This window comes from Salvelinus sp. IW2-2015, linkage group LG33 (genome assembly GCF_002910315.2).
Source record: "Salvelinus sp. IW2-2015 linkage group LG33, ASM291031v2, whole genome shotgun sequence".
Classification (NCBI taxonomy): Eukaryota; Metazoa; Chordata; class Actinopteri; order Salmoniformes; family Salmonidae; genus Salvelinus; species Salvelinus sp. IW2-2015.
In genome coordinates, this window is record NC_036872.1 from 5179950 (window position 1) to 5207946 (window position 27997).

Sequence of the window (27997 nt, forward strand, 5' to 3'; positions counted from 1 at the left end):
ATGTAGCTTCTAACCTTGTACGACAGCATGCCTTTTCATTTTGGACAAAAATTATAAGGATATTCAGAGTTATGAAAACTGGTTGTTTTGCCAATGTTGAACTTATAATATGGCTACTAATACTTGGAAAGCTAAATCATAATCCAAGTATACAGATTTCACGATGGAATATGAATGTCTCCTTCACGATTTGCCCAAATGTGCCTTGGGAATTGACACTAAAAGTCTTGAGGATCAGTCATACTCCAAGTTATCCATCTGAAACTTTGCACATACACTGCTGCCATATTGTGGACACTATCTTAATTACAACCAGAGTGATGGCTATAACAGTTAACTTTCTCTTGCATTTCAAAGACGGTGGAAAAATGTCTTTGTATTTTCTTCTACCAGATCTACTGTGTTCTCCTACATTCAATTCACATTTCCAAAGTGTTTTCTTTGAAATGGTACCAAGAATATGCATATCCTTGCTTCAGGGCCTGAGCTACAGGCAGGTAGATTTGGGTATGCCATTTAGGCGAAAATGAAAAAAAAGGAGGCTATCCCTAAGAAGGGACACTAATAAATAAGCATTGTGTCGAATTGGAGTAAGTCACCTTAACTTATTTGGTATAGGTGGCAGCATTTTCACTTTTGGATGAATTTCATGCCCATAGTGAACTGCCTCCTACTCTGTCCCACATGCTAATATATGCATATTATTTTTACTATTGGATAGAAAATACTCTGAAGTTTCTAAAACTGTTTGAATGATGCCTGTGAGTATAACAGAACTCATATGGCAGGCAAAAACCTGAGAAAAAATTGCTGTGTTTTTCTGTGGCTATGTACTGAGCTAACATAATTGTTTGGTGTGCTTTCCCCGTAAATCCTTTTTGAAATCAGACAAGTTGGCTGGATTCACAACATGTGTAGCTTTAATTTGGTGTCTTTCATGTGTGATTTCATGAAAGATTAATCTTTATAGTAATATATTTGAATTTGGCACGCTATATTTTTTCTGGATTTTGGCCAAGTGGGACGCTACCGTCCCACCTATCCTAGAGAAGTTAACCAAACGATGGACGGAGGTAAAACTTTTTTTTTTCAAAGAATTTCAATGACTTTGAAACAAAACATCTTAAATGTGAACCCAATTACTGAGAACAAACAGCATTATTCATCAACAGAAAACAAGAAAAAAAAATGTTGACTACAATTTGTAATGAATTCAACTCAAATGAAAAGGTCAACAAAAAGGTAAGATACTGTAGCTCACTTTTACAAATCAGAGTCACTTTGAAATGTTCGTTTTCTTGTGCAACATAACAGTGGAGCCTAAATGTATTTGTGTGTCAGAAATGTAACACAAACCATATCAAACATAATTATTAATATACTTTCTATATTGTCTTCCTTAGGTCCTGTGGAAAACCATGAAATGTAACTTAAAGAAGACATGCTGTTGCTGGTAGGTAGCATTTCAAGACTGGTGGCAGATGAGTTGGGGGACTCGTTGACTTTGATAATTTATAGACAGCAACCCCTGGAAGGTATCCCTGAAGATGAACATTTGGACAGTTCAAGTGGGGGACCGTTCCAATCCTCATTTGGTAAGACACATTCACTCAACATGTGCCATCCCAGGACTGCAGGGAATATGTAATGTTGTCAGTCATCTCTTGCACACCCATAATAAAATGATGTAATGAACTCACCTCTTGAAGAAATAATGTTCTCTAATGCAGCAATGTAATCATTATTGTAGAGGCAGATGATCACCATAGCATGGAGGGGATAAGACCGGCTGAAGGTCAGCCTGCTACATGTGCAGCAGCCAGGAGGGTAGATTGTGTCACTAACCCGGGCCAGAGGACAAAGACAAAGAGGCTGAGCATGCATGAGAAACTGGCCATGGAATTTAACGAGCCCAAACTAATATATTTAAAAGAAGAGCATGATATGAAGATGCACATCTTTTATGTTGAGTTGGTTACGAAAGAGGAGGAGAGAAACATGAATCAGCACCAGTACCGATGTCGGGGTACATCTGGGTCACCTGGGTCATTCTCATCTTCAATGCGATGATCTGGGCAGCCATGGTGTTTGAGGTAATTGTGAAGCACTGACGTTTCAATTATGACAATGCAGCATCTTCTTGGTTGAAAGCGCAATGTTTTTCTGAGATACTGGAATCAACTCTTCCATACACCAAACATGCGCTCCACTACACATCTGGTGTGGATATGAGCTTGGTTGTACCATCATTGCTCAGGTCCTATTGCATGAAGATAGGGGTTGAACAAGACGTTTGTCTGTGCATGACTCATAAGTTGCACATTTCCAACGTGCAACAATGTTGTACATTTATTGAGATCCAGTTTTTACAATCTCTGTACTCCTCAGCATCTGCTGTAGAGGGACACTTGATGGGAATATGACATACATCTATACAGCCAACGACTCCAGGGAAGATCCCATATTCATAGAACTCTATCTGGTAGTTGGCTTGGGCAGCAGCATCAGGGAACTTGCTGTAATTGTCTTTCAGTTCATATATACCATTATATACCATACCATTGACTGTGTGGACTATTCTGCATAGAGTCGGTTCACTTATATCACACAAATCACCTGTTTCATGACGGAAGGCTCCAGATACCAAAAACCTCAAGGCGATCAGTAGTAGGGAGAAGGGCTGGGCCTTATAAACTCAGCAAAACAAGAAACATCCTCTCACTGTCAACTGCGTTTATTTTCAGCAAACTTAACATGTGTAAATATTTCTATGAACATAGCAAGATTCAACAACTGAGACATAAACTGAACAAGTTCCACAGACATGTGACTAACAGAAATGGAATAATGTGTCCCTGAACAAAGGGGGGTCAAAATCAAAAGTAACAGTCAGTATCTGCAGTAAGTACTGCAGTGCATCTCCTCCTCATGGACTGCACCAGATTTACCCGTTCTTGCTGTGATATGTTACCCCACTCTTCCTCCAAGGCACCTGCAAGTTCCTGAACATTTCTGCGGGGGAATGGCGCTAGCCCTCACTCTCCGATCCAACAGGTCCCAGACGTGCTGGTGGCATTGTCATGCTGGAGGGTCATGTCAGGATGAGTCTGCAGGAAGAGTACCACATGAGGGAGGAGGATGTCTTCCCTGTAACGCACAGCGTTGAGATTGCCTGCAATGACAACAAGCTCAGTCCGATGATGCTGTGACAGACAATGACAGATGCTCCACCTCCAAATCGATCCGACTCCAGAGTACAGGCCTCGGTGTAACGCTCATTCCATTGACGATAAACGCAAATCTGACCATCGCCCCTGGTGAGACAAAACCGCAGCTCGTCAGTGAAAAACACTTTTTGCCAGTCCTGTCTGGTCCAGCGACGGTGGGTTTGTGCCAATAGGTGACGTTGTTGCTGGTGATGTCTGGTGAGGACCTGCCTTACAACAGGCCTACAAGCCCTCAGTCCAGACTCTCTCAGCCTACTGCGGGCAGTCTGAGCACTGATGGAGGTGTAACTCGGGCAGTTATGGTTGCCATCCTGTGTCTGTCGTGCAGGTGTCGTTAACGTGGTCTGCCACTGCGAGGACGATCAGCTGTACATCCTGTATCCCTGTCTTAGGCGTCTCACAGTAAGAACATTGCAAATCATTGCCCTGGCCACATCTGCAGTCCTCATGCCTCCTTGCAGCATGCCTAAGGCACGTTCACGCAGATGAGCAGGGACCCTGGGCATCTTTCTTTTGGTGTTTTTCAGAGTCAGTAGAAAGGCCTCTTTAGTGTCCTAAGTTTTCATAACTCTGACGTTAATTGCCTACCATCTGTAAGCTGTTATTGTCTTAACGACCGTTCCACAGGTGCATGTTCATTAATTGTTTATGGTTCATTGAACAAGCATGGGAAACAGTGTTTAAACCCTTTACATGGAAGATCTGTGAAGTTATTTGGATTCACAAATTATCTTTGAAAGACAGGGTCATTTATTTTTTTGCAGGGTTTATATTTTCACACATTATCATCTGATCCACAAAGGAATTTTCTGAATGACAGTCAAGTGATGAACAGATGTTTTGATAGCAAATGCAATGCAACAACACCCCAAGTGCTGGGGAAAAAAAGGGGTTCCCGAGAAATGTCCATTCGTGAAGACAATTGTACCTGGATCCACGTTGGATCTAATACCCCTAGAGAATTGAGGTTGATCACCTGTTGTCTGCTTGCTTTACAGCAGGGTCTCGTTAGATTTAACAGAGAAAGCATCAAGGTAATGCTTTCATATGTTTGCGTGCCTCGGATCGGACACCGTCTAGTGTGTGCAACTGTGTAAGATAGACTATTGCACAAAACTATTCCTATTAATTATTTTGGACATAATATTTAAAAAAATCTAAACCTAGGAGACTTATTTACAATATGATCTGGTACTGAAATGACATGACAAATCATTTATCTTCCATGTTACACCTGCAATTTGAAAGAATACAAGGGGTTTGAAGTAGTCTACTCGAACTACAATTTGGAGCTCAGAAATTCAAGTACTGGAATAGGTCTGCCTTGAAACTCAGAACATTTCCTCAATTTGGTGCTTGAAAAGTTTGTATAATTATTGTAGCCAATTCCCGACTCCCTTATAATAATATGAGATTACATTTTCTTTTCAGTTTTTGTGAGAGAGCGATGCTGAGATTCAAAAGGTGAGATTAATGGCTTTATTATGTGTGCCTGCGTCGGCAATATAGGCTACAGAAAAATGGGCATTTATGCATCCAATCTAAATCAGGCAGTGTCCACATTATTCTCACATATTTTAGAATGTAATAATAATTCAATATCAATGTAATGGCAAGGCCTACATTTTTTGTATTATTCTTAAAGTGGCCTACTTAAAAAAAAAAAAAAAAAAAAAATATTTTTGGGGAGAGGGTTCTATATTAGGTCCTACATGTACGATGATATATATTATACAATTGTATAATTTGATTAATTAACCCTTAGCGCCGACACTGCGTCATTCACACAGGCTGTAGTAATGCCGGCACACACTCTTCAGAGTCAGAAAGTACCGGTTGCATACTGTGTTCCTGTCAGATTTAAGAACACGCTTTCATGCCAGGCTGATTAGTCCAGCTGACTTAGGAGACACCTCATGTTGAGAATGTGAACACTGTTTCTAGGCAGTAGTTTAAATCTTAGTGTGTGGAGGAAGTCAGCACTGAACTGTAAACATGACTGATCATATTACTTCATTTAATTGTTCTTGTTCACATTTGTTCATACTATACTGAGATATGATAATCCCAGTGAGGGTTTCTGCTGCACCTACGTTAACTATTGTACTTCAAGATACACTGAGAGCACAAAACATTAGGAACACCTTCCTAATATTGATTTGCACGCTCTTTTGCCCTCAGAACAGCCTCATTCGTCGGGGAATTGACTACAAGGTGTCGAGCATTCCACAGGGATGCTTGCCCATCTTGACTCCAATGCCTCCCACAGTTGTGTCAAGTTGGCTGGATGTCCTTTGGGTGGTGGACCATTCTTGATACACACGGGAAACTGTTGAGTGTGGAAAAACCCAGCAGAATTGCAGTTCTTGACACACTCAAACCATACCTGTTCATACCCGTTCAAACACTGATGAAGTGGATTTAGTAAGTGACGTCAATAAGGGATCCTAGCTTTCAACTGGATTCACCTAGTCAGTCTATGTCATGGAAGTGTATAGCCACACATACTGTAGGATATATATACACTAATTCAGTATTATTAAAAGTATGACTGTCTGAATGATTGATTTGGTCTTCAGTATTACAGGGCTGGGGGCAGATGCAGGGGGTATTGAGATCTATAGATCCACATGAGGAACAGACAGACACGCAGAGCAGGGGTGTTATACCTGAACAATGACAGGGCTGCCAGCTCTAACCCTCAAACTGATTTCAGATGAGAAAACAAGCACATACACACGCACTCTCACACACACACACACACACACACACACTTTCAGAACACACCACCCCCAAGCCTAAAACTCCATAGCGCTGAGAGAAGTCTATACCTCTCACCTACCACATCCCAATTACCAAGAAGTCCCTCTCCTGAAACCCAGAGTGCTCCCAGAATCCACATCATCATCCCACGTGGCGTCATTAAAGCCAACCAACCCGCCTCAGTGATTCATATCTGATTTTCCTTGGTTGCTTGGTTGCTTTTCTCTTGCTCTCTCTGGCTCTCTATCTGTTTCTCTCACCTTTCCCTTCCACATGTCTCTGTCTTCTCTCACTCTGCCTCTCTCCTCAGATGATGTTGTTGGATCATTCTTTCTCTACACCCTCCCCTCCTCTTGCTCTTTGACACGTTCTCTCGCCCCCTCTTCCACATCTCTCTCTTCCGCCTGGCTCTGTTGCTGTGAGCAACCCCTGAATGTGTTTGTTGTTTAACCTGTTAGGAATGAACACAGTGTTGCCAGTTACAGCCTCTCACTGTACTGCGGGCCTAATTCGATTTCATCACACCATCTTCGGGTCCTCATTTATGTGCTTGTTGTCAGAGATACCCAGAAAGATTTACACTGGGTTCCAGAGCCAACGGCACAAGGTATCACACAAACTGATTTGATTTGAAATAACCGGTGAAAAAATATATATATAATACAGTTCTATTGTATAAGAGACAATGGGAGTTCCTATCACTAACTGCTTTCAATATCCCCACAGTGTAATGTACCCATTGTTGCTAATACAATTACAACTAAACAGACCCTTACACTCTTAGAAAAAAGCTAATCTAAGTAAAACTCTGTGGTGCAGCATTAAGTCGTTGGCTTTAGAAGACTACAATCAGTTGGAATACCAGGTTCGGAACCAAAAAGTGTTCTACCTGGATCCAAAAAGGGTTATCCAAAGAGTTCTCTTATGGGGACAGCCGAATAACCCTTTTAGGTTCTAGGAGTTTTTTTTTGAAGAGTGGAGATTTCCGAACTGGCCCCTCTGAGACAAACGTCGGAGAAGTGTGTATGCCCGAATGAAGGGTATGTATTTGCATTTTACTAAAAAACTTCTGAGGTGTATCACATATGTGCTGTGATTCGCTCTAGCAACCCCACTGGTAATACATAGTGATGGGAAACGGAGGCTTTCTGAAGACGGTGCCCTCACTTAATTGTACTGAAAAACGTTTCATTACTCGGAGCTTCATTATTTGTTCACAATGCACGTACGGCACATCTGCTGGTCAGCCATAAATAGCAGCGTTTGATTATCATAGACCAAAAAAAATTCTCTGTTTTAAGCAAAACTGTGGTGCAGCGGTAAGTTGTTGACTTTAGTAGCCTATAATCAGCGTACACCACGTTTCCCTTTTTTGCATTCAAGTTGAGTATTTTTCAAAAACTGAAGCTATGGCATTATATAGGATGCTTAAGACAGAAGCTTATTATACTATACTAAATAAAACAAAATATTTGAACAACATTGCAGAAAGTGTCATTTCACATCAAAAAATCGAAATGGTGTGCTTTCATAGCGAATCGACCACATACCATCACGTCTCTGAATGTTCCATAGTTCCCTACTCTACCTGCTAAGCTACCGGTCAGGTGAAAAGTTTTGAACAACATCCTAACTATATTTGTAATGTACGGTGTGCAGTAGAGGTCAGTGTTTGAAAGCAGCTTGGAATTGAAGAAAGCACCAGCACCACGGCAAAATCTGTGGGATCTTGCATTTTGTAACGCACGGTTTGAAAAAGCACGTGATCAAACGAAGCTTCGGACGTCATTAATGACATACTTCTGTAAAGTGATACACGCATCTGCACACTGCTTTGAAGTTAGCTGCGCAGCGATTTCGACGCATACCTCAGAGCTCTAGTAATACACACAGGAGCAGAACCAACAGCTTTTTTTGTCCAGTGCTCACAGTTTAATTAGCCAGTTAACCCAATCAGTCAACTGAAACACTAATTAACTGTAAAGGACCTCAATTAGAACCAAAGTCCCTTCAACTCTCCAAACAGATACAATTCAGACAGTGAGGGATAATTCACAACTTCCTAAACTCCAGTTAATACTGCATTGACGCCAATATTCACACACACTTATCAGATCAACATTCTCTCTGGTGCGACGGTTTTTGTGGACACATTCATCTCTGTCTAGTAACCTGAGTGACTCGTGTCTCCCGGCCGGTGTCTGTGTCTTACCTGGATCCAGGGCCATCTGTCGTTCTCGGCAGCCGTCCAGGCGTTGACCAGGCCCTTCTTGTTGAGCCGGGCAAAGTAGGGGTACCATTTCTGCAGGCCGAACAGAGCACGGTGGGTGGACGAGGCTGTTATCTGCTGGTTGGAGATGATGCCCCCCTCCATGCCCAGTGGTCCAGAGCATTCTGAGAGGACAGACATATGTATGAGGTTAGATTACGGATGAAATATGTATGCAACCATACTTTTCACACATATCTGTCCAGTGAGTTACAGACATACAGGTTGCATATAGTAATAAGACAGATATGTATAGCTGTGTACCAAAGGGGCAGCATTCTTTCTTCATCAGACTAATCTCATCATCCACAGTCCCGTTCTCTACAACACTGCTGCTTTTCATTCTTCCTTCCTCTGTCCATGATTTTCTGTTGTAGTCCATCTCTGTCTCAGAGATGAACAAGATGTATTCCTTGGTTGGGCTCCCCTCCGTTACATCAGGCAGAGTCTCAGTCATTGACACTGTGTCTTTCCCTCCGCTAACTGAAATCGTATCTATATTGCTGCTCTCTCTCACGGAAATCCTGTCCTTGATGTCGTTAAGCGACAGGTCACTTTGACTCGTGTTCGTCAAACTTTTCTCGCTGCTCCGGTTCATAGCCAAGACATCCTCAATGTTTCCGCTATGCCACAGCCCTCTCTCATCGTAGCCCTTGATTACAGGGCCATCCACATGCACAGGAGCCATGGGCCTTTTCTCCAAGTCCTCCACCAAAAAGAGGGCCCTCAAACTGGCTCCAAAGGAGCTCCGACTATTCTGTCTGGACAACATAATCAACACAGTCAAACAGACTGCAACATAGTTTTTACCTTCAAGGCTGCAGAGCTAAAGTGGAGAGGCATGACACAAATACAGGTCTAATGAAATCATCCAAAGTGTTAAAATCCTTTTCAGAGCACTCAGCTTTTTTCCAGGCCTTCTTTCTTCCTACTTAGGAACTGCTAAGCAGCATCTCCAGTTACAATAGCAGCCTTTTACCAGCCACATATTGTGGATTTGAAACTCTGCCAATGCCTTCAAAGATAAAATGCTTCTTGTGCTGAACTTGGAGTGCTTATTTTTGTTGTGCTCCCGCTATAATGTGCACCTTGTCAATGGTGTAATTTACCATAATCAAACAATTCCTAGAAAATCTCATTATAAAGAGAGATATGTCACATGCCCATCCCAGTGAGTAACTGTTTGCCAAGATATGCCAAATTCTGGCTGCTCTTCCATCAGTACTTTTAAGTGGAAGCATTAACAGCAATTGTTTTCGATAGCTGCACAACAGCCCTCAAATGGCAGGTGTTTAGCACCTACTATCCTAGATGAGACTTTGAACAATAGCTAGTCTGTGTTCAAAGACGTCTGGTTTGTTCTCAAATCACACGACAGTTTATTAGATTTCACCTACCTCACGCTGATGGTCAATTAGAGTGATATCTGATGGGAATGGAATGATTCGGAATGACCATGTAGCAATAATAACTGTCCGTTTTTGGATCTATTGGTGCTATCTGGAGAAAAGTAGCTGTGCTATAGATATGAGTCATCTTTAGCTTCAGCTCTACAACTAATTATGGACACTTTATAAAGTCAAGTAGATAATGGGAGATTGACAATCTTCTGACTTATCATATCGAATAAAAATAAAATGTCATTCTCTTTGCAAAACAGACCAATTCAATATGCTGCATCTCAACCATCCGTCCCTGTGTTTCAGGTTAAGAGGACCACTGTGAGGACTTGAAGAGGTCAAACGGGGCAGCTTCCTCTTCCGCAGCTTCCTCTGTACCCACCTTTGCACTAACTCGTTTGACTCATCACATACGCTGCTGCTACCACTTATTATCTATCCCGTTGCCTAGTCACTTTACCCCTACCCACGTGTACATAACTACCTCAATTACCTCATACCCCTGCACATCGACTCTGTATGGGTACCCCGTGTATATAACCAAGTTATTGTTACTCATTGTGTATGTATTCCTCGTGAAATTATCTTTCCATTCTTTTTCCCTTTTTCTCTCTGCAATGTTGGAAAGGGCCTGTAAGTAAGAATTTCACTGTTAGTCTTCACCTGTTGTTTACGAAGCATGTGACACATGAAATTTGATTTTAATGCCATTAGAGTGTTTTGCTCAGTGGGGCATTAACAAGGCTGTTATGACACTGCTTTGCAAAGCATCTTTTAGGCCTCTGTAAACAACACCCTTGAGCGTTCCCAACTAACAGCCTCGCTGGGCAAAACACTGCTGAGTAGCTAACTATGGCACTCTCCTTAGGCGAAAGAAACAGCATGTCATTGAGCTAGGCTCAAGCATAAAGGTGTCTTGTCCTTTCAGACCTGCTTCGTATGCTTAGTTTGTAATGAGTACTTTCCATCAGGCACCCACTTCATATAATTGCATATAATTACAGACAAGTATTTCTTTAACTGACATAGCACTTCTGATTGAGGATGAATTTGTAAACCTGGGTAAGTTAAAAGCTATCAACGACTAAACTATTGTTGCCCGAGTGGCTAATAACAAAGAAACATTGAGGAGTGATTTCATTTACAGTCCATTGTTATAATATTGTTTTAATTTGTACTAATTAGAAAGTATTCCAGCTTTTTCCATTCAACAGGTAACATATGACAATAAGGTTAACCTCCTTCTTAAGGATCGTTGGCTATGCCAGATACGATCCATTATTAGTGGCTAAAACAATGTTGTTGACTGATTTAGTTGTTCTATCCACCCTAGAAAAGCTTGGTGCGGTTATTTATTCCAAAGCGGTCTTCTATCTTCAGATGTTCTGCTGCCAATAGTAGTCAGAACTTCTATTGCAGTTGGGAGATCATTTAAGACTGAGCTGGATTTTATATCAGAGCAATGTGAGTCTCTGATGTTTAAAAAGAACCATGCACATCAACAGCAAATACTGCCCGACTTAGTCTTCAAATATTATATTTATTGATTTATTTTTATTGAATTTTAAAACCACATTGCACCTGCAGTGAAGCCCCTCAACATTTACTTCCAGTCTTTTAACAGACACTCCCATCCTGAGCGACGCATATGAGCAATCAGGGTCAAGCGCCCTGCTCAAAGGCACATCGACAGATCCCCACCCAACCAACTTGGGGACACGAACCAGCGACCTCTCGGCCACCGGTCCAACGTTCCCAACCGCCAGGCCAACCACGGACCCAAACCATCCAACCCCCCGATTCTGTCATAGCATGCAGACAGTTTATGACACGCAACAATATATCTTAGTTTAACACTTACGTGAGATAAGATGGGTATATAGTAAATTGGTCACAGTAAGTATGCCTAACTGATGTCTACTGACTTTGGTCAGCATGTTGACACAACTGTCCACTTTTTAGAAGACTAGCCTTGGGCAGTGCTTCCCCTAGACAATAGGATGTGTCACGAAACACTACCCCACAGGATTAGCCTGCAGCACCAGTCATCAAAGTCTGTGATGTGACCTTCACCTTTTGGGCAAACACTGTGAACCTGTGTAGCCTGGAAAGCAAGGAGACCACTCTCACCACGTGACAACATCATCAACTCAGTGGGTTTTGTCCAACATGTCTCCGGACCTACTCACTGCCACAGTCATACTCTGGACCTAGTTTTGTCCCATGGAATAAATGTTGTGGGGCTTAATGTTTTTCCTCATAATCCTGGACCACCATTTTATTATGTTTGCAATCGCAACAAATAATCTGCTCAGACCCCAACCAAGGATCATCAAAAGTTGTGCTATAAATTCTCAGACAACCCAAAGATTCCTTGATGCCCTTCCAGACTCCCTCTGCCTACCCAAGGACGTCAGAGGACAAAAATCAGTTAACCACCTAACTGAGGAACTCAATTTAACCTTGCGCAATACCCTAGATGCAGTCGCACCCCTAGAAACTAAAATAATTTGTCATAAGAAACTAGCTCCCTGGTATATAGAAAATACCCCAGCCCTGAAGCAAGCTTCCAGAAAATTGGAACAGAAATGGCGCCACACCAAACTGGAAGTCTTCCGACTAGCTTGGAAAGACAGTACCGTGCAGTATCGAAGAGCCCTCACTGCTGCTCGATCATCCTATTTTTAACTTAATTGAAGAAAATAAGAACAATCCAAATTGTATTTATGATACTGTCACAAAGCTAACTAAAAAGCAGCATTCTCCAAGAGAGGATGGCTTTCATTTCAGCAGGGATAAATTCATGAACTTCTTTGAGGAAAAGATCATGATCATTAGAAAGCAAATTACGGACTCCTCTTTAAATCTGCGTATTCCTCCAAAGCTCAGTTGTCCTGAGTCTGCACAACTCTGCCAGGACCTAGGATCAAGGGAGACACTCAAGTGTTTTAGTACTATATCTCTTGACAGTTGACACAATGATGAAAATAATCATGGCCTCTAAACCTTCAAGCTGCATACTGGACCCTATTCCAACTAAACTACTGAAAGAGCTGCTTCCTGTGCTTGGCCCTCCTATGTTGAACATAATAAATGGCTCTCTATTCACCGGATGTGTACCAAACTCACTAAAAGTGGCAGTAATAAAGCCTCCCTTGAAAAAGCCAAACCTTGACCCAGAAAATATAAAAACCTATCAACCTATATCGAATCTCCCATTCCTCTCAAATATTTTTGAAAAAGCTGTTGCGCAGCAACTCACTGCCTCCCGAAGACAATGTATACGAAATGCTTCAGTCTGGTTTTAGACCCCAGTACTGAGACTGCACTTGTGAAGGTAGTAAATTACCTTTTAACCTCTCTTGGGTAGGGGGCAGTATTTTCACCTCCGGATGAAAAGCGTACCCAAAGTAAACTGCCTTGTACTCAGAAGCTAGGATATGCATATAATAGTATATTTTAATAGAAAACCCTCTAAAGTTTCCAAAACTTTTAAAATAATGTCAGGCCCAGAAGCTAGGATATGCATATAATAGTATATTTTAATAGAAAACCCTCTAAAGTTTCCAAAACTTTTAAAATAATGTCTGTGAGTATAACATAACTGATATGGCAGGTGACAACCTGAGAAAAATCCATCCAGGAAGTGGAATTATTTTCATGTGGCTGTTTTTCAACTCAATGCCTATAGAGAATCCAATGGGTTAGGAACCAGATTGCAGTTCCTATGGCTTCCACTAGATGTTAACAGTCTTTAGACATGGTTTCAGGCATTTATTTTGGTCAGAGGACAGAGGAAGTATGCAGACCTGATTTGGGCGATCTCACCGTTTGTTATTTTTCCTTTCTATTGAAAACGGTATTGTCCGGTTGAAATATTATTGATTATAAAGACAATAAACAACCTGAGGATTAATTATAAACATCGTTTGACATGTTTCGACAAACTTTACTGGTACTTTTAGGATGTATTCGTCTGCCTGTTGTGACCACCTTGGAGCCATTGGATTACTGAACAAAACGCGCCAACGAGTTTTTGGGACATAAAGAGGGACTTTATCGAACAAAACAAACATATACTGTGTAACTGGGAGTCTTGTGAGTGCAACCATATGAAGATCATCAAAGGTAAGTGAATAATTTTCGCGTTATTTCTGACTTTAGTGACTCCTCTACTTGGCTGGTAAATGTTTGTATGCTATTGTAAGATAATCGCATGGTATGCTTTTGCCGTAAAGCCTTTTTGAAATCTGACACAGCGGCTGGATTAACAAGAAGTTAATCTTTAAGCCGATGTATAACACTTGTATATTTTATGAATGCTTATTATGTGTATTTCTGTATTTTGAATTTGTCGCTCTGCAATTTCACCGGATATTGGCCAGACATACCCTAGAGAGGTTTTAATGGCGTCAGACCAAGGCTTTGCATCTGTCCTCGTGCTCCTAGACCTTAGTGCTGCTTTTGATAGCATCGATCACCACATTCTTTTGGAGAGATTGGAAACCCAAATTGGTCAACACAGACAAGTTCTGGCCTGGTTTAGATCTTATCTGTTGGAAAGATATCAGTTTGTCTCTGTGGATGGTTTGTCCTCTGACAAATCAACTGTAAATGTCGGTGTTCCTCAAGGTTCCGTTTTAGGACCACTATTGTTTTCACTATATATTTAACCTCTTGGGGATGTCATTCGAAAACATAATGTTAACTTTCACTGCTATGCGTATGACACACAGCTGTACATTTCGATGAAACATGGTGAAGCCCCAAATTTGCCCTCGCTGGAAGCCTGTGTGTCAGACATAAGGAAGTGAATGGCTGCTAATTTTCTACTTTTAAACTCGGACAAAGCAGAGATGCTTGTTCTAGGTCCCAAGAAACAAAGAGATCTTCTGTTGAATCTGACAATTAATCTTAAAGGTTGTACAGACGTCTCAAATAAAACTGTGAAGGACTTCGGCATTACTCTGGACCCTGATCTCTCTTTTGACGAACATATCAAGACTGTTTCAATAACAGCTTTTTTCCATCTACGTAACATTGCAAAAATCTGACATTTTCTGTCCAGAAATGATGCAGAAAAATGTATCCATGCTTTTGTCACTTCTAGGTTAGACTACTGCAATGCTCTACTTTCTGGCTACTCGGATAAAGCACTAAATAAACTTCAATTAGTGCTAAATACGGCTGCTAGAATCCTGACTAGAACCACAAATTTGTATCATATTACTCCAGTGCTAGCCTCCCTACACTGGCTTCCTGTTAAGGTAAGGGCTGTTTTCAAGGTTTTGCTGCTAACCTACAAAGCATTACATGGGCTTACTCCTACCTATCTTTCCAATTTGGTCCTGTCGTACATACCTACACGTACGTTACGGTCACAAGACGCAGGCCTCCTAAATGTCCCTAGAATTTCTAAGCAAACAGCTGGAGGCAGGGCTTTCTCCTATAGAGCTCCATTTTTATGGAATGGTCTGCCTACCCATGTGAGAGACGCAGACTCGGCCTCAACCTTTAAGTCTTTATTGAAGACTCATCTCTTCAGTAGGTCCTATGATTGAGTGTAGTCTAGACCAGGAGTTTGAAGGTGAACAGAAAGGCTGGAGCAACGAACCGCCCTTGCTCTCTGCCTGGCCGGGCCCCTTTCTCCACTGAGATTCTCTGCCTCTAACCCTATTAAAGGGGCTGAGTCACTGGCTTACTGGTGCTCCTCCATGTCATCCCTAGGAGGGGTGCGTCACTTGAGTGTGTTGAGTCACTGACGTGGTCTTCCTGTCTGGGTTGGCGCCCCCCCCCCCCTTGGGTTGTGCCATGCGGAGATCGTTCTGGGCTATACTCGGCCTTGTCTCAGGATGGTAAGGTGGTTGAAGATATCCCTCTAGTGGTGTGGGGGCTGTGCTTTGGCAAAGTGGGTGGGGTTATATCCTGCCTGTTTTGCCCTGTCCGGGGTATCATCGGATGGGGCCACAGTGCCTCCTGACCCTCCTGTCTCAGCCTCCAGTATTTATTCTGCAGTAGTTTGTGTCGGGGGTCAGTCTGTTATCTGGAGTATTTCCCCTGTCTTATCCGGTGTCCTGTGTGAATTTAAGTATGCTCTCGCATATTCTCTCTTTCTCTCGGAGAGGACCTGAGCCCTAGGACCATGCCTCAGGACTACCTGGCATGATGAGTCCTTGCTGTCCCCAGTCCACCTGGCCGTTCTGCTGCTCCAGTTTCAACGTTTCAGGCCTGCGGCTATGGATCCCTGACCTGTTCACCGGACGTGCTACCTGTCCCAGACCTGCTGTTTTCAACTCTCTAGAGACTGCAGGAGCGGTAGAGATACTCTCAATGATCGGCTATGAAAAGCCAACTGACATTTACTCCTGAGGTGCTGACTTGTTGCACCCTCGACAACTACTGTGATTATTATTATTTCATCTATGAACATTTTAACATCTTGGCTATGTTCTGTTATAATCTCCACCCAGCACAGCCAGAAGAGGACTGGCCACCGCTCATAGCCTGGTTCCTCTAGGTTTCTTCCTAGGTTTTGGCCTTTCTAGGGAGTTTTTCCTAGCCACCGTGCTTCTACACCTGCATTGCTTGCTGTTTGGGGTTTTAGGCTGGGTTTCTGTACAGCACTTTGAGATATCAGCTGATGTAAGAAGGGCTATATAAAGACATTTTATTTTATTTGTATTGCACTCATCCTCAAACATCTGAGAAGACAGTATATTATGTACAATATGATCATATCTCTCTACCTGCTGTATATTAGTTGTACTTTGTTAAGAACTTCACCTGGCCTGCCAGAAGGTCAATTCATTGTAAGAGCAGATATGAGTATAGTGGCAAGTGGGAGATGTCAGTCTCCCCAAAAGGCCTTTGTGCTTGCTTAAGTCTGGAATCTCAACCTACATCTTTGCTCTTGTCAGCTTTGCCTGGTCCTCTGCTTCTACTAACAGAAATATATTGATGGAAAAAGGGTTATGTTTCAAAATAACCCAACTTTCTGTGGGGAGAAGAAATATATTTGCTGTCTTATCAAACATTAGTATAAAAGTGATGGCTAAGCATTGCCATAGTACCATTGTGTTGACATATAATCCCAATTCCATTTGCAGGTTGGCAATGAATACTAATGTTTACCAAAGGCTGCCTTTCCGTGGTACTTGGCAGAAGCCATCTAAATCGTGTTATGCCAGACCAGAGAATATAATACAATTCTGTATTTTTCTTCATCCTTTCATTCCTCAATCAAAATACGGTTTGGGCGGAATCAAAGAAAAGCACATCACAGGATAAACTTATGACACCTACTGTATTTTCATGATGAGTTTTCACAAGGATTATTTTCCGGAGCTGCGTTCCTGAATCAGAGTTCAATAATGTCAAAACAATATGCCTAGTTTTTTCTTCTTCTTGTCACTCTCTTTATTTTGTTGTTTCATCTTCACTACAAATAACTTGTTTTATAAGGCTTATTTCTTTCATTATTGAATTTTTCTGACTTTTCCTACTCTGATTTTCCCTCATTGTATGGCTTAATATCGCACCTGGATTTTTTTATTAGTCCTAATGTATAGCTGATATGAGTTACATGCAATGTAATCACGAAAAATCTAATTTAAATGCCATTTGAATACCGGATATCAGAGTCCGTTATGTGACCACAGATGCACAATCAAACTTATCTAATGTTTTGATTATAATAGGGCACTTTGTCATATCTGACATTAAATATTGTAAGGTATGCTGTGTGTTTGTCATGAAGCTACACTGAGAAAAATCAGTGCAACCATTTGTCAAAACCATATCGTTCATTTGTGTGATATTTTCAAGTACAACGGTAAATTGGTGTGATGCACGATGGAAACTACACTATATATACACACAAGTATATGTTTACATCTATTTAAATGAGTGGATTCAGCTATTTCAGCCACACCCGTTGCTTACAGGTGTATAATATCGAGCACACATCCATGCAATCTCCATAGAGAAACATTGGCAGTAGAATGGCCTTACAGTAACTTTCAACGTGGCACCGTCGTAGGATGCCACTTTTCCGACAAGTCAGTTTGTCAAATTTCAACCATGCTAGAGCTGCCCCGGTTAACTGTAAGTGCTGTTATTGTGAAGTCGAAACGTCTAGGAGCAACAACGGCTCAGCCGCGAAGTGGTTGGCCACAAAAGCGCTGAAGCTCAGCGCGTACAAATCGTCTGTCCTCAGTTCCAACACTTGCTACCAAGTTCCAAACTGCCTCTGGAAGCAACGTCAGTACAATAACTGTTCGTCGGGAGCTTCATGAAATTGGTTTCCATGGCCGAACAGCCGCACACAAGCCTAAGATCACCATGTGCAATGCCAAGCTTCAGCTGGAGTGGTGTGAAGCTCGCCGCCATTGGACTCTGAAGCAGCGGCAGTCCGACAGACGAATCTGGGTTTGGCCAATGCCAGGAGAACGCTACCTGCCCGAATGCATAGTGCCAACTGTAAAGCTTGATGGAGGATGAATAATGGTCTAGGGCTGTTTTTCATTGTTCAGGCTCCTTAGTTCAAGTGAAGGGAAATCTTAACGCTACAACATACAATAATATTCTAGACAATTCTGTGATTCAAACTCTGTGGCAACAGTTTGGGGAAGGTCCTTTCCTGTTTCAGCATTACAATGCCTCTGCACAAAGCGAGGTCCATACAGAAATTGTTTGTTGAGATCGGTGTGGAAGAACTTGACTGGCCTGAATAGAGCCCTGACCTCAACCCCTTCGAACACCTTTTTGGAACGCCGACTGCGAGCCTAATTGCACAACATTAGTGCCCGACCTCACTAATGCTCTTGTGGCTGAATGGAAGCAAGTTCCCACAGCAATGTTCCAACATCTAGTGGAAAGCCTTCCCAGAAGAGTAGCGGCTGTTATAGCAGCAAACGGGGGACCAACTCCATATTAATGCCCATGATTTTGGAATGAGATGTTCAACGAGCAGGTGTCCACACACTTTGTCATATAGTATATCTTCCTGACTAAACGTAGTTTAACAGCTGTAAACATAAATGCTAAACAGTTTGTTCGAAAAACTCTCTCACTAGCTATCTATTGCTCTCTTACCACACACACAATCACTCAATCAAGGATATTCAATTTGTTTTGAAAGGGGTACATATGTAAAACACGCTTGTCAGGGATCTCTGGCAGCATCATGTACAATGAACCATGTCCTTATCATATAATGCCTGTCCAGAAAACTAGTTCAGTTTACCGCCCCACCCCACTCCCCAACTGTATTGCCAGGGAAGCCATTCTATAACACTGAAAAACACTGTAGCAACTAAGCCTTAGCAAATGCTCTAACACTTTATCAATCCTGTAGAAGCAACACTATAGCAACGCTAACGCAACTCTGTGACAATGATCACCTTGTCGGGATGAAGGCGCATCTTTAATGAGCTGTCTGCCAGCCGTGCATTCGTCAGAGCAGAGCAGCTGTGGTTGGCAGCCCTAGGCCTCGGCCTGCTGCCCCCTGTGCATACATCAGCCCCTCCGACAGCACACATCACTAATGCCACCGTCGCTATCATGTGACAGCTGAATCCATCTCCCACAAGGCCAACCTACAGCAGCGACTAATTAGAGCCACACTGAAATTAACGTAACTGCAACAATACTCAGGAGAAGAAAGACTGGAGGAATGGGGAGAGAATAGCAAACACATTCTGATATGTGGATTCGTAAAAAGAAAAATTGCACACACACACAGAACTATGTTTTTCTCATTTCCTGTGAATACCCACTGACAAGATGCACGCACACACAGAAACACACACACACCTATGCATGCACACACACACCATAACAGTGGGCATTCACTAGCATGATTAAGTCCCTACTGAACTCTCACCAATCCTCATGGCAGTCCTTTAACTCACTTACACTCATTTTGCTTGAGATAAACCACCCCTGGCCCTATTGAATGACACACTCAAGACATCCCCCAAAATATTTATAGGCAGGAACAGTTGCTTGGTGATATAGCCATTAGCCTGAGGCTACACAGAGTCAATCACGGTACGGTGCTAACAGTGAGAGGAAACCGGACCCAATATCCAGAAATGTTCTAACTAACGAACAAGGTTTCTTATAGGCAACAAGCTCCAGGGTTTGGAAAAACAAGCCACTTTTGAAGATGAGAGAGACAGTGAGCAGTCCTCTCATTCTGTGTAGCCATGGAAATAAGCAAATAACCATCTAGAGTAGGCTACTTTCTCTCTCCTCCATACAGCTCTCAGACTAGCATTTAGTAGTCTACCTCCAGTCTTCGTCTGATTTCCAGTTTTCATCCAAATCAAAGACAGGGTTTGCACTCAATGAAAGCTGCCTTGGTCGGGTTGAAGGAATACATTGGCTGACACTCTGGTTGCCCCATGACATTGGTATGAGTAAATGTGTGCTATCAAATCTCAGACAAGTATCACTGTTCATTTCCAATAATTACTTTTCAACAGAGGAAGATCGCCTGATAGATTTAGAATAACAAGCACTTGAGTTTTGCCACTGATTTATGGATTGGTATATTCACATGCATGATATGTATTTCAAACAGTTTGTTATGGATTTCCTTCACAATCACAGGAGGTCGGTGGCACCTTCATTGGGGAGAACGGGCTTGTGGCAATGGCTGGAGCGGAATTAGTGGAATGGTATCAAATACATGAAAAACATGGTTTCCATGTGTTTGATGCTATTCCATTTGCGCCGTTCCGGCCATTATTATGAGCCGTCCTCAACCTGAGCAGCCTCCTGTGTATCACAATGCCAGAATTATTCAGGACTTGAAATGGTATCAGTTGGTAAAATCGAACTTTCCATGGATTTCCATGATATGTGTTTTATGAAACAGTTCACAGACATTGTTTGTTTGAGTTTTCTACTGCCAACCATCATTCAGATGAAATATCTATAGCAACATTTACAATTATTTCCCATTTCAATGGTTTGCAGTGCACAAAAACAATGTTCTACAACACAAAAAGTATTGCTCCATAGAAAATGTCATGATTATAAGGTAAACAACCTTCACACTTGGGGCCTTTACAAAATACAAACATAAGGACATTATGATGATTTTCTGGAGCATATCTAGATTAAATTGTTTACAGACTGTAAATGCGGAGGCACTTTGTAGTGATATTTCCCTCTGTTGGAAAAGGACTCTGCTATCTGGCATGTGCAGACTTCAATTTATCCCGCAAACAATTTTCTTCACATTAACAGCTGTGGTGAAGCACAGAAGCCAGGTTGAAAAACAGTTCAAGGCTCCCAACCCTTGCCCGAGTAAAAATAGTAATTTTGTCTGCTCCTGAATCAGTGCGTAATCATTCAAAATAAAAAAATACAGATGGGAAATCAGAACTGAGCTCTGAATGCGTCAAAGAGACCAAACATTGCTGGTGGAAATGGTATCCACTGTGGTGCCATATTTCCAATATTGATGCTTATCAAATAAGTGGGTAATCATCTCTGAACTCATAACTGTGGTTGCATAACTGTGTTCTGATAACTGACATGAAGCGGTTGCTATGAATAAGCAATGCTAAGGGGCATATGCCGGATAATTGTTAATGAGTGACTTCACTTATTTGACTCACCACAAAATAAGAGACGGGAAATGAAGGAAATGATTAGTCTTCTTCCAGGAAAGCATTAACTATGCTTCAGTATGACCTTTCTGGGAAAAAACTTTGTCATCAATTTTTTGGGGTGAGTGGTTTATCAATGTGTTGGTTGTGATGTCATGGCAAGATGTTTCAAACTAAAGCCCAAACGTTCCTCATAGCCACACATTGTGAAATGATGTAGTATTTGATCATACTGTAAGATATAGATCCAATATGAGACAATAATAGAATATTGCACTCCACAGGTAAATTTATAGCACAAGAACCGATTATACATAAATGTGTGTGGATGTCGTTTTCAACGACAACTTTAATACTAAACCACCGCAGCAGTACTTGACTGCATATTGTACATTCTCTGGCAACTTCTTTTCCTCCTCTTTTACAGAATTTCTGCTAGACGGTGCCACAAGTTGCTCCAATGTCTGAGTTATAAAATATTCAGTTCAGCTCCCACCAGACTACTCAAAACTAGCACATCGCTGTAACTATAAGAGATTGTGCCTGTCCCTACACAGGGACTATGTCTGGTGATGTCTGGGTAAGGTTAAAAATATGTGTGCGTGTGTTCCTCGCAACATCTTCCTCATTGATTGTCTGCAATCATGTCGGAGCTTTTGGTCAAAGTCAGTCTCGTCTTGAACAACCCTGAATCCGTGACAACAATCTCCGCAGCACACAGACGAAGACGCTTGGGGATTTACATGCAGAAAGATGGATAGAGAGATGGAGATGGAACGATCCCATTACCTAAAGCCCTCACAAAATGAAAGAATGTTCTTGCCCTGTTTGCCAGCACTAGCTACCAACGTCATCAGTTGTACGCAGAAGAGCCAGGCAAGGGTGATCATGAAAGACACAGCACTTACTGTATTGGCAGTTCCTTCCCATGTACTCCCCAGGGCATTCGCAAGAGTAGTTGGCAACCAGATCTGTGCAGATGCCCCCATTTTTACAAGGTTCTTTCTCGCATTCGTTAACATCTGCAAGAGCCAAGAAAACAGAAAAGAGGCACATTAACTTCTTTGAAGCACACATGTTGGCAATTAGCAGGACATCATTCTCATTAGCATGCATTGGTGGGGAGTATGTATTGAATTTGCTCCATTTGTTAGTTGATTCTGTCTCCCACAAGATGCTTTCACAGAGACAGATGGGCTGGTTCCCTGAATCTAATAAATCAGATGGTTTCCTGGGATCGACCATTAATGCTACACACCAATTTAGGTTTGGGACTCTCAACAAACACATATAGCAGGCTACTAAACCAATCCTCATGTAGAGATTAGCAATGCAATGTGAAGAAAGTAGGCTACAATAAGTGTTAAAGGAATGTAAGAAATGTATGCGTCTTCAACAGTGATAAAAGTCAGTCATCATGTTCTTTTGAGGCAGATCGAAATCAGCAACCTGTGTTTTCCTTTTGAAAATCAACATTGGTCCACAGTCTCGGTTTTCTATGTCTGGAATCTGTTACGGACGTTGTTTAGTGTATGGGGCCAAGTCCTGCTAAGGATAACATGTGTTCTGCTGAGAATAGGATGTGTTTTGTGATAGTACAGTATATCTCATAAAGGAACCTACTTTATGACATTCTGTCAGCCTCATGAACAGACGTATATGGTTGTATCTGATTTTGAGAAGAACCATAACTTGGCATGAATGAAATTTGGCAATATACCCATTATTCCCCCCTCTAGTAAAGTTTGTACTAAAACACTTAATCTCACTCTAAAGCATGCCCTTACTCTTCAGTGAATATACACACCGACTTCATGAATATGGAACATACTCTGCAAGCTTAAGAACTCAAATATGATTAAAATATAAGCCTGTCTAGATGCTTCGTCTTTCTGAGCTGTTGTCTTCAACATCTAAGTGCAGGATCTATCATATCCATAATCACACACATTACCTCAAATCAGCTGATGGCATTTGTCCAAGTCCACAGCACACAGCATACAATCAAAACTCCAAATGAGGGTTTTCTGTCTATTTCTGAATGTTAGCAGCGTGACTGTTGAAAGACGCAATACTGCGTTCTGAAAGTTGAGGAACGTCACAACCACATAGGTAAGCCCTATGTCCATTGTGGTATGTAACGTTTTCATGTGCTACCTTGACAATGTTCCAGACATCATATAGGCACACTTGCACACTTTAAATGTAAATGTAAATGTACTTGCCATATATCCACCGTTATTTTTAAGGAGCACATGTAGACCTACAGAGTACCAAAGTAACCCACCACTCATACGATGTGTGTAATTACGGCGAGAACATCCCTGCTCGGATCAACTTCCTCAACCTGACGGGGGTAAGAAGTCAAGCAGTGAAATAAATCAGGAAAAGTAATCCATAAGTGAGCAGAATCTGCAAGAACATGCATCCCGCTGGGAAAAGAAATGAAAAGAACATTATATTTTGAGAAGCATATCATCATCTGGATCATACTGTATGTCCAAAGTGAGAAAGACAAGGACTTTCACCGCTGCCTCTACGGAAAGAGACATTGGTATTGGCCTTGTGTAGGTAAGTAGGGGGTTGTGGAGTTCTTCTAAGTTGCAGCACAAATTAGGCTGATCAAATCACACCTCAGGGTTCACAACTCTTTGATAATACTTAAGAGGTGACATACTCCCCTCTTTAAACTTTGGGTGTGGGGGTGGGATGGAGAGACATGAAACAGACCTGACTACACAGACTTCTAAGAGCTGAGCTGCCAGAGCTGAGACACACAGTAGAGTATGGGTCGATACACCTCAAATAAGCGCAATAAAGAGGATATTGACACCAACCATCTCAGATTGTTCTAAAATCATTTCTTTAGACTAGCATTGCTGCAAAATTATTTTGTTGCAATATAATTAGATTTCTGAGAAATTAAGCTAATTGATTGCACCCACATTGGCCATTTGAATTGATAGGATTCATATAATATTCAATAAATACTGTACCCAGCATCACATTTGGAACAAACCTTTTTCTACCAATGAGTAGGACATGAGGAATCACAAAATAAATTAAAAAGCCACCAATGGACCCCCCAGACCCCATGCCAACCACCACCAGTATACAGTATCAGTTGTGTATGTCTGACAAGTAGTATGGAGCTGGGGCTTGAAGTATTGTTTCTTCATACTATGTAATGTATTTCCAGCAAATTTGGTGATGTTATTTACCTTGTTCAGAGAAATTAGTCATTGAAGATTTTAGGTTCATGTCACATAATACATCCTGGTATAACCAGGTTCTGAACACTAGATTGGGCTGTTCCTCCTATTAGATAGGAAAAGTGTAAAGATTTTTCCCCCCCTCAATGTTAAAGGGATAGTTCACCCAAATTACAAAATTACATATTGTTTTCTACACGTAGACTTTGGACAAGTTATGACAGCAATCCATGGCCACTGTTTCAAATGCTAACTTTTTAACATTTGTGGCACAAATCCAATCTAATGGAACCTATATTAGCATTTGTGCGGTTCATGTCGTTATAAAGTAAAGAAAGATTGATTAACTCAATGAAGTTACATAATATAAGTTGGACATGAAGTGCAAACATGCTAATATAGGTATCATTGAATTTGTACCAAAAATGCAAAAAAGTTGGCATTTGAAACCGTAACCAGGTAAACAAAACCAAAGCATGTATTGGTATCCATAGACTGCTTATAGGTTAAGGAAACAAATTTGTAATTTTAAAATTTGGATGACTTATCCCTTTAATATGTAATATCAACCTAATAGCAGGAACAGCACCATCTAGTGGTCAGAACCTGGTAATGTCAATATGTATAATGTGACATGAACCGAACAAGTTAAAATTACTAATTTCTCTGAACAGGGGAACGCACCTTTGGCAGCGATTACAGCTGTCTTCTTGTGTAAGTCTCATAAGAGCTTTGCATACCTGTATTGTGCAACACTTACCCATTATTTTTTGAAAATGATTCAAGCTCTGTCAAGGTGTTTTAAGTCAAAACTGTAACTTGGCTACTCAGGAACATTCACTATCTTCTTGGTAAGCAACTCCAGTGTAGATTTGGCTTTGTGTTGTAGGTTATTGTCCTGCTGAAAGGTGAATTTCTCTCCCAGTGTCAGGATTTTTGCCTGTGGTTAGCTCAAATCTGTTTCTTTTCATCCTGGAAAACTCCAGTTTTTGCCGATGTCAAGCGTACCCATACTATGATGCAGCCACTACCATGCTTGAAAATAAGGAGTCAGTTACTCAGTGATGGATTTGCCCCACTTTAGTGCCTTGTTGAAAACAGGGCAATATTTTCTTATTTTCACTCTGTCAATTAGATTAGTATTGTGGAGTAACTACAATGTTGTTGATCCATCCTCTGTTTTCTCTTGTAACAGCCATTAAATTATGTAACTGTTTAAAAAGTCACCATGGTGAAATCCCTGCGCAGCATTTTCCTTCCTCTCCAGCAACTGAGTTAGCCAGAATGTCTGTATCTTTGTAGTGACTGGGTGTATTGATACACCATCCAAAGTGTAACTAATAACTTCACCACGATCAAAGGGATATTTAATGTCTTTTTTTATTTTTATTACCAATCTAATAGGTGCCCTATTTTGCGAGGCATTGAAAACCTCCCTGGTCTTTGTGGTTGAATCTGTGTTTGAAATTCTCTGCTAGACTGCGGGACCTTACTGATACTTGTATGTGTGGGGTACAGAGATGATGTAGTCATTCAAAAATAATTTTAAGTAAGGGATAAACGCATCCGTTCTGGAAATAATAGGCGACACAGAGGGACTAGGCGGAGATGAGTCCCTTTGCGGGGTTTATTTTTCTAAAGTAATGTACAGATAGGAGGCGTTTATCCCGCTTACACCACAGTTGTCAAAGAAAACAATATGAAAGTATACGTTTACCTGTAGAAATACTTGTTTTGTTTGTTTATATTGTCATCATTATAAGACCATTCATACTTTCATATTTTGGATGCTAAAGACACGACCCAGTCGTTCATTCGATTAGTTTGATATTTATGGACACGACCCAGTCGTTTGTTCTTTATGTTCCGTTGCCATGCTCGCTTGCAAGCTAGCTAGCTAGCTAGCCAGCCAGTTAGCTATGGCTAACACAGTCACAATCTCTTGCAGCCAGAATAACAGCAAAATCGTTTTTTTCTATTGCCATTAATTTGGATATATCCATAACAATGAGCTGATACTTCCCGATTTCTCCTGGCATAGCAAGAGAAGTTTGCCTTCTCGTCAGGACGCTCGACCCTGTTCATTACGAGGAGATCGCATTGCATATCAAGCTCTAGGCTAGAAGCTAGCTAGATAGTTTGTTGCTTGCAAACCTGCCAATATGACAACCGAAATCAGTTGCTGAAAACAGCTGGTCAAACTAGAAATGTGGGAGGATTTTGACAGCATAACAGCACTTACGTCATGACTGCAACAGTAGGGACCAGAGCAATTAATGTACATCACTCACCACGTTAGATCTTCAGATGCTCCAATAAAATATGTCTCGGAAAAAAAACAAATCAATGATAGCTAGCTAACTTTTTTCCTCGTTGGACCTGCATTTACACTGTATCCAATTTCGGTTTGTGTAGTTGTAGGTTTAGCTTTCTGCAACTTTGTAGCAAGTACAGTCTGCATGTGTAGGCTCTTATTGCATCATGATTGCAAGGTGTCCCATTATCTGGTTTTAATGTCCATATTAGGTTACCCTTCTAGCTAGTCAGAAACGAGTATTCCACAATGCTGTGGTATAAACACTATTATTGCATACGCAGTGAGTTCATGCATATTATTATGTGAATTGTTAAGCAAATTCTTACTCCTGAACTTATTTAGGCTCGCCATAGCAAAATGGTTGAATACTTAATTCCACTGTGCATTATGGGACATTGTGTGTAGGCCAGTGACCAAAAATCTATATCTGCAATATGCAACTTTTTGGGCGGCCGAACAAATTCACATAGAAATGAAGTTATAGATACAGTGGGGAGAACAAGTATTTGATACACTGCCGATTTTGCAGGTTTTCCTACTTACAAAGCATGTAGAGGTCTGTAATGTTTATCATAGGTACACTTCAACTATGAGAGACGGAATCTAAAACAAAAATCCAGAAAATCACATTGTATGATTTTTAAGTAATTAATTTGCAATTTATTGCATGACATAAGTATTTGATACATCAGAAAGCAGAACTTAATATTTGGTACAGAAACCTTTGTTTGCAATTACAGAGATCATACGTTTCCTGTAGTTCTTGACTAGGTTTGCACACACTGCAGCAGGGATTTTGGCCCACTCCTCCCTACAGATCTTCTCCAGATCCTTCAGGTTTCGGGGCTGTCGCTGGGCAATACGGACTTTCAGCTCCCTCCAAAGATTTTCTATTGGTTCAGGTCTGGAGACTGGCTAGGCCACTCCAGGACCTTGAGATGCTTCTTACGGAGCCACTCCTTAGTTGCCATGGCTGTGTGCTTCGTGTCGTTGTCATGCTGGAGACCCAGCCACGACCCATCTTCAATGCTCTTACTGAGGGAAGGAGGTTGTTGGCAAGATCTCGCGATACATGGCCCCATCCATCCTCCCCTCAATACGGTGCAGTCGTCCTGTCCCCTTTGCAGAAAAGCATCCCCAAAGAATGATGTTCCACCTCCATGCTTCACGGTTGGGATGGTGTTCTTG

At 41.5% G+C, this 27997-nt stretch overlaps 1 protein-coding gene across 3 annotated transcripts in view; it reads right to left on the bottom strand.

Moving 5' to 3' along the window:
- LOC111957881 (EGF-like repeat and discoidin I-like domain-containing protein 3) overlaps nt 1-27997 on the bottom strand; it is a 367729-nt gene that overhangs the window by 85707 nt on the left and 254025 nt on the right. For all 3 annotated transcript variants that reach the window (XM_023978947.2, XM_023978946.2, XM_023978945.2), the window contains 2 exons: nt 22189-22302; nt 8203-8384 (listed from right to left, as the gene is read on the bottom strand). In XM_023978947.2, the coding sequence (XP_023834715.1) occupies nt 8203-8384; nt 22189-22302 (296 nt within the window). The remainder of the gene's footprint in view (nt 1-8202; nt 8385-22188; nt 22303-27997) is intronic.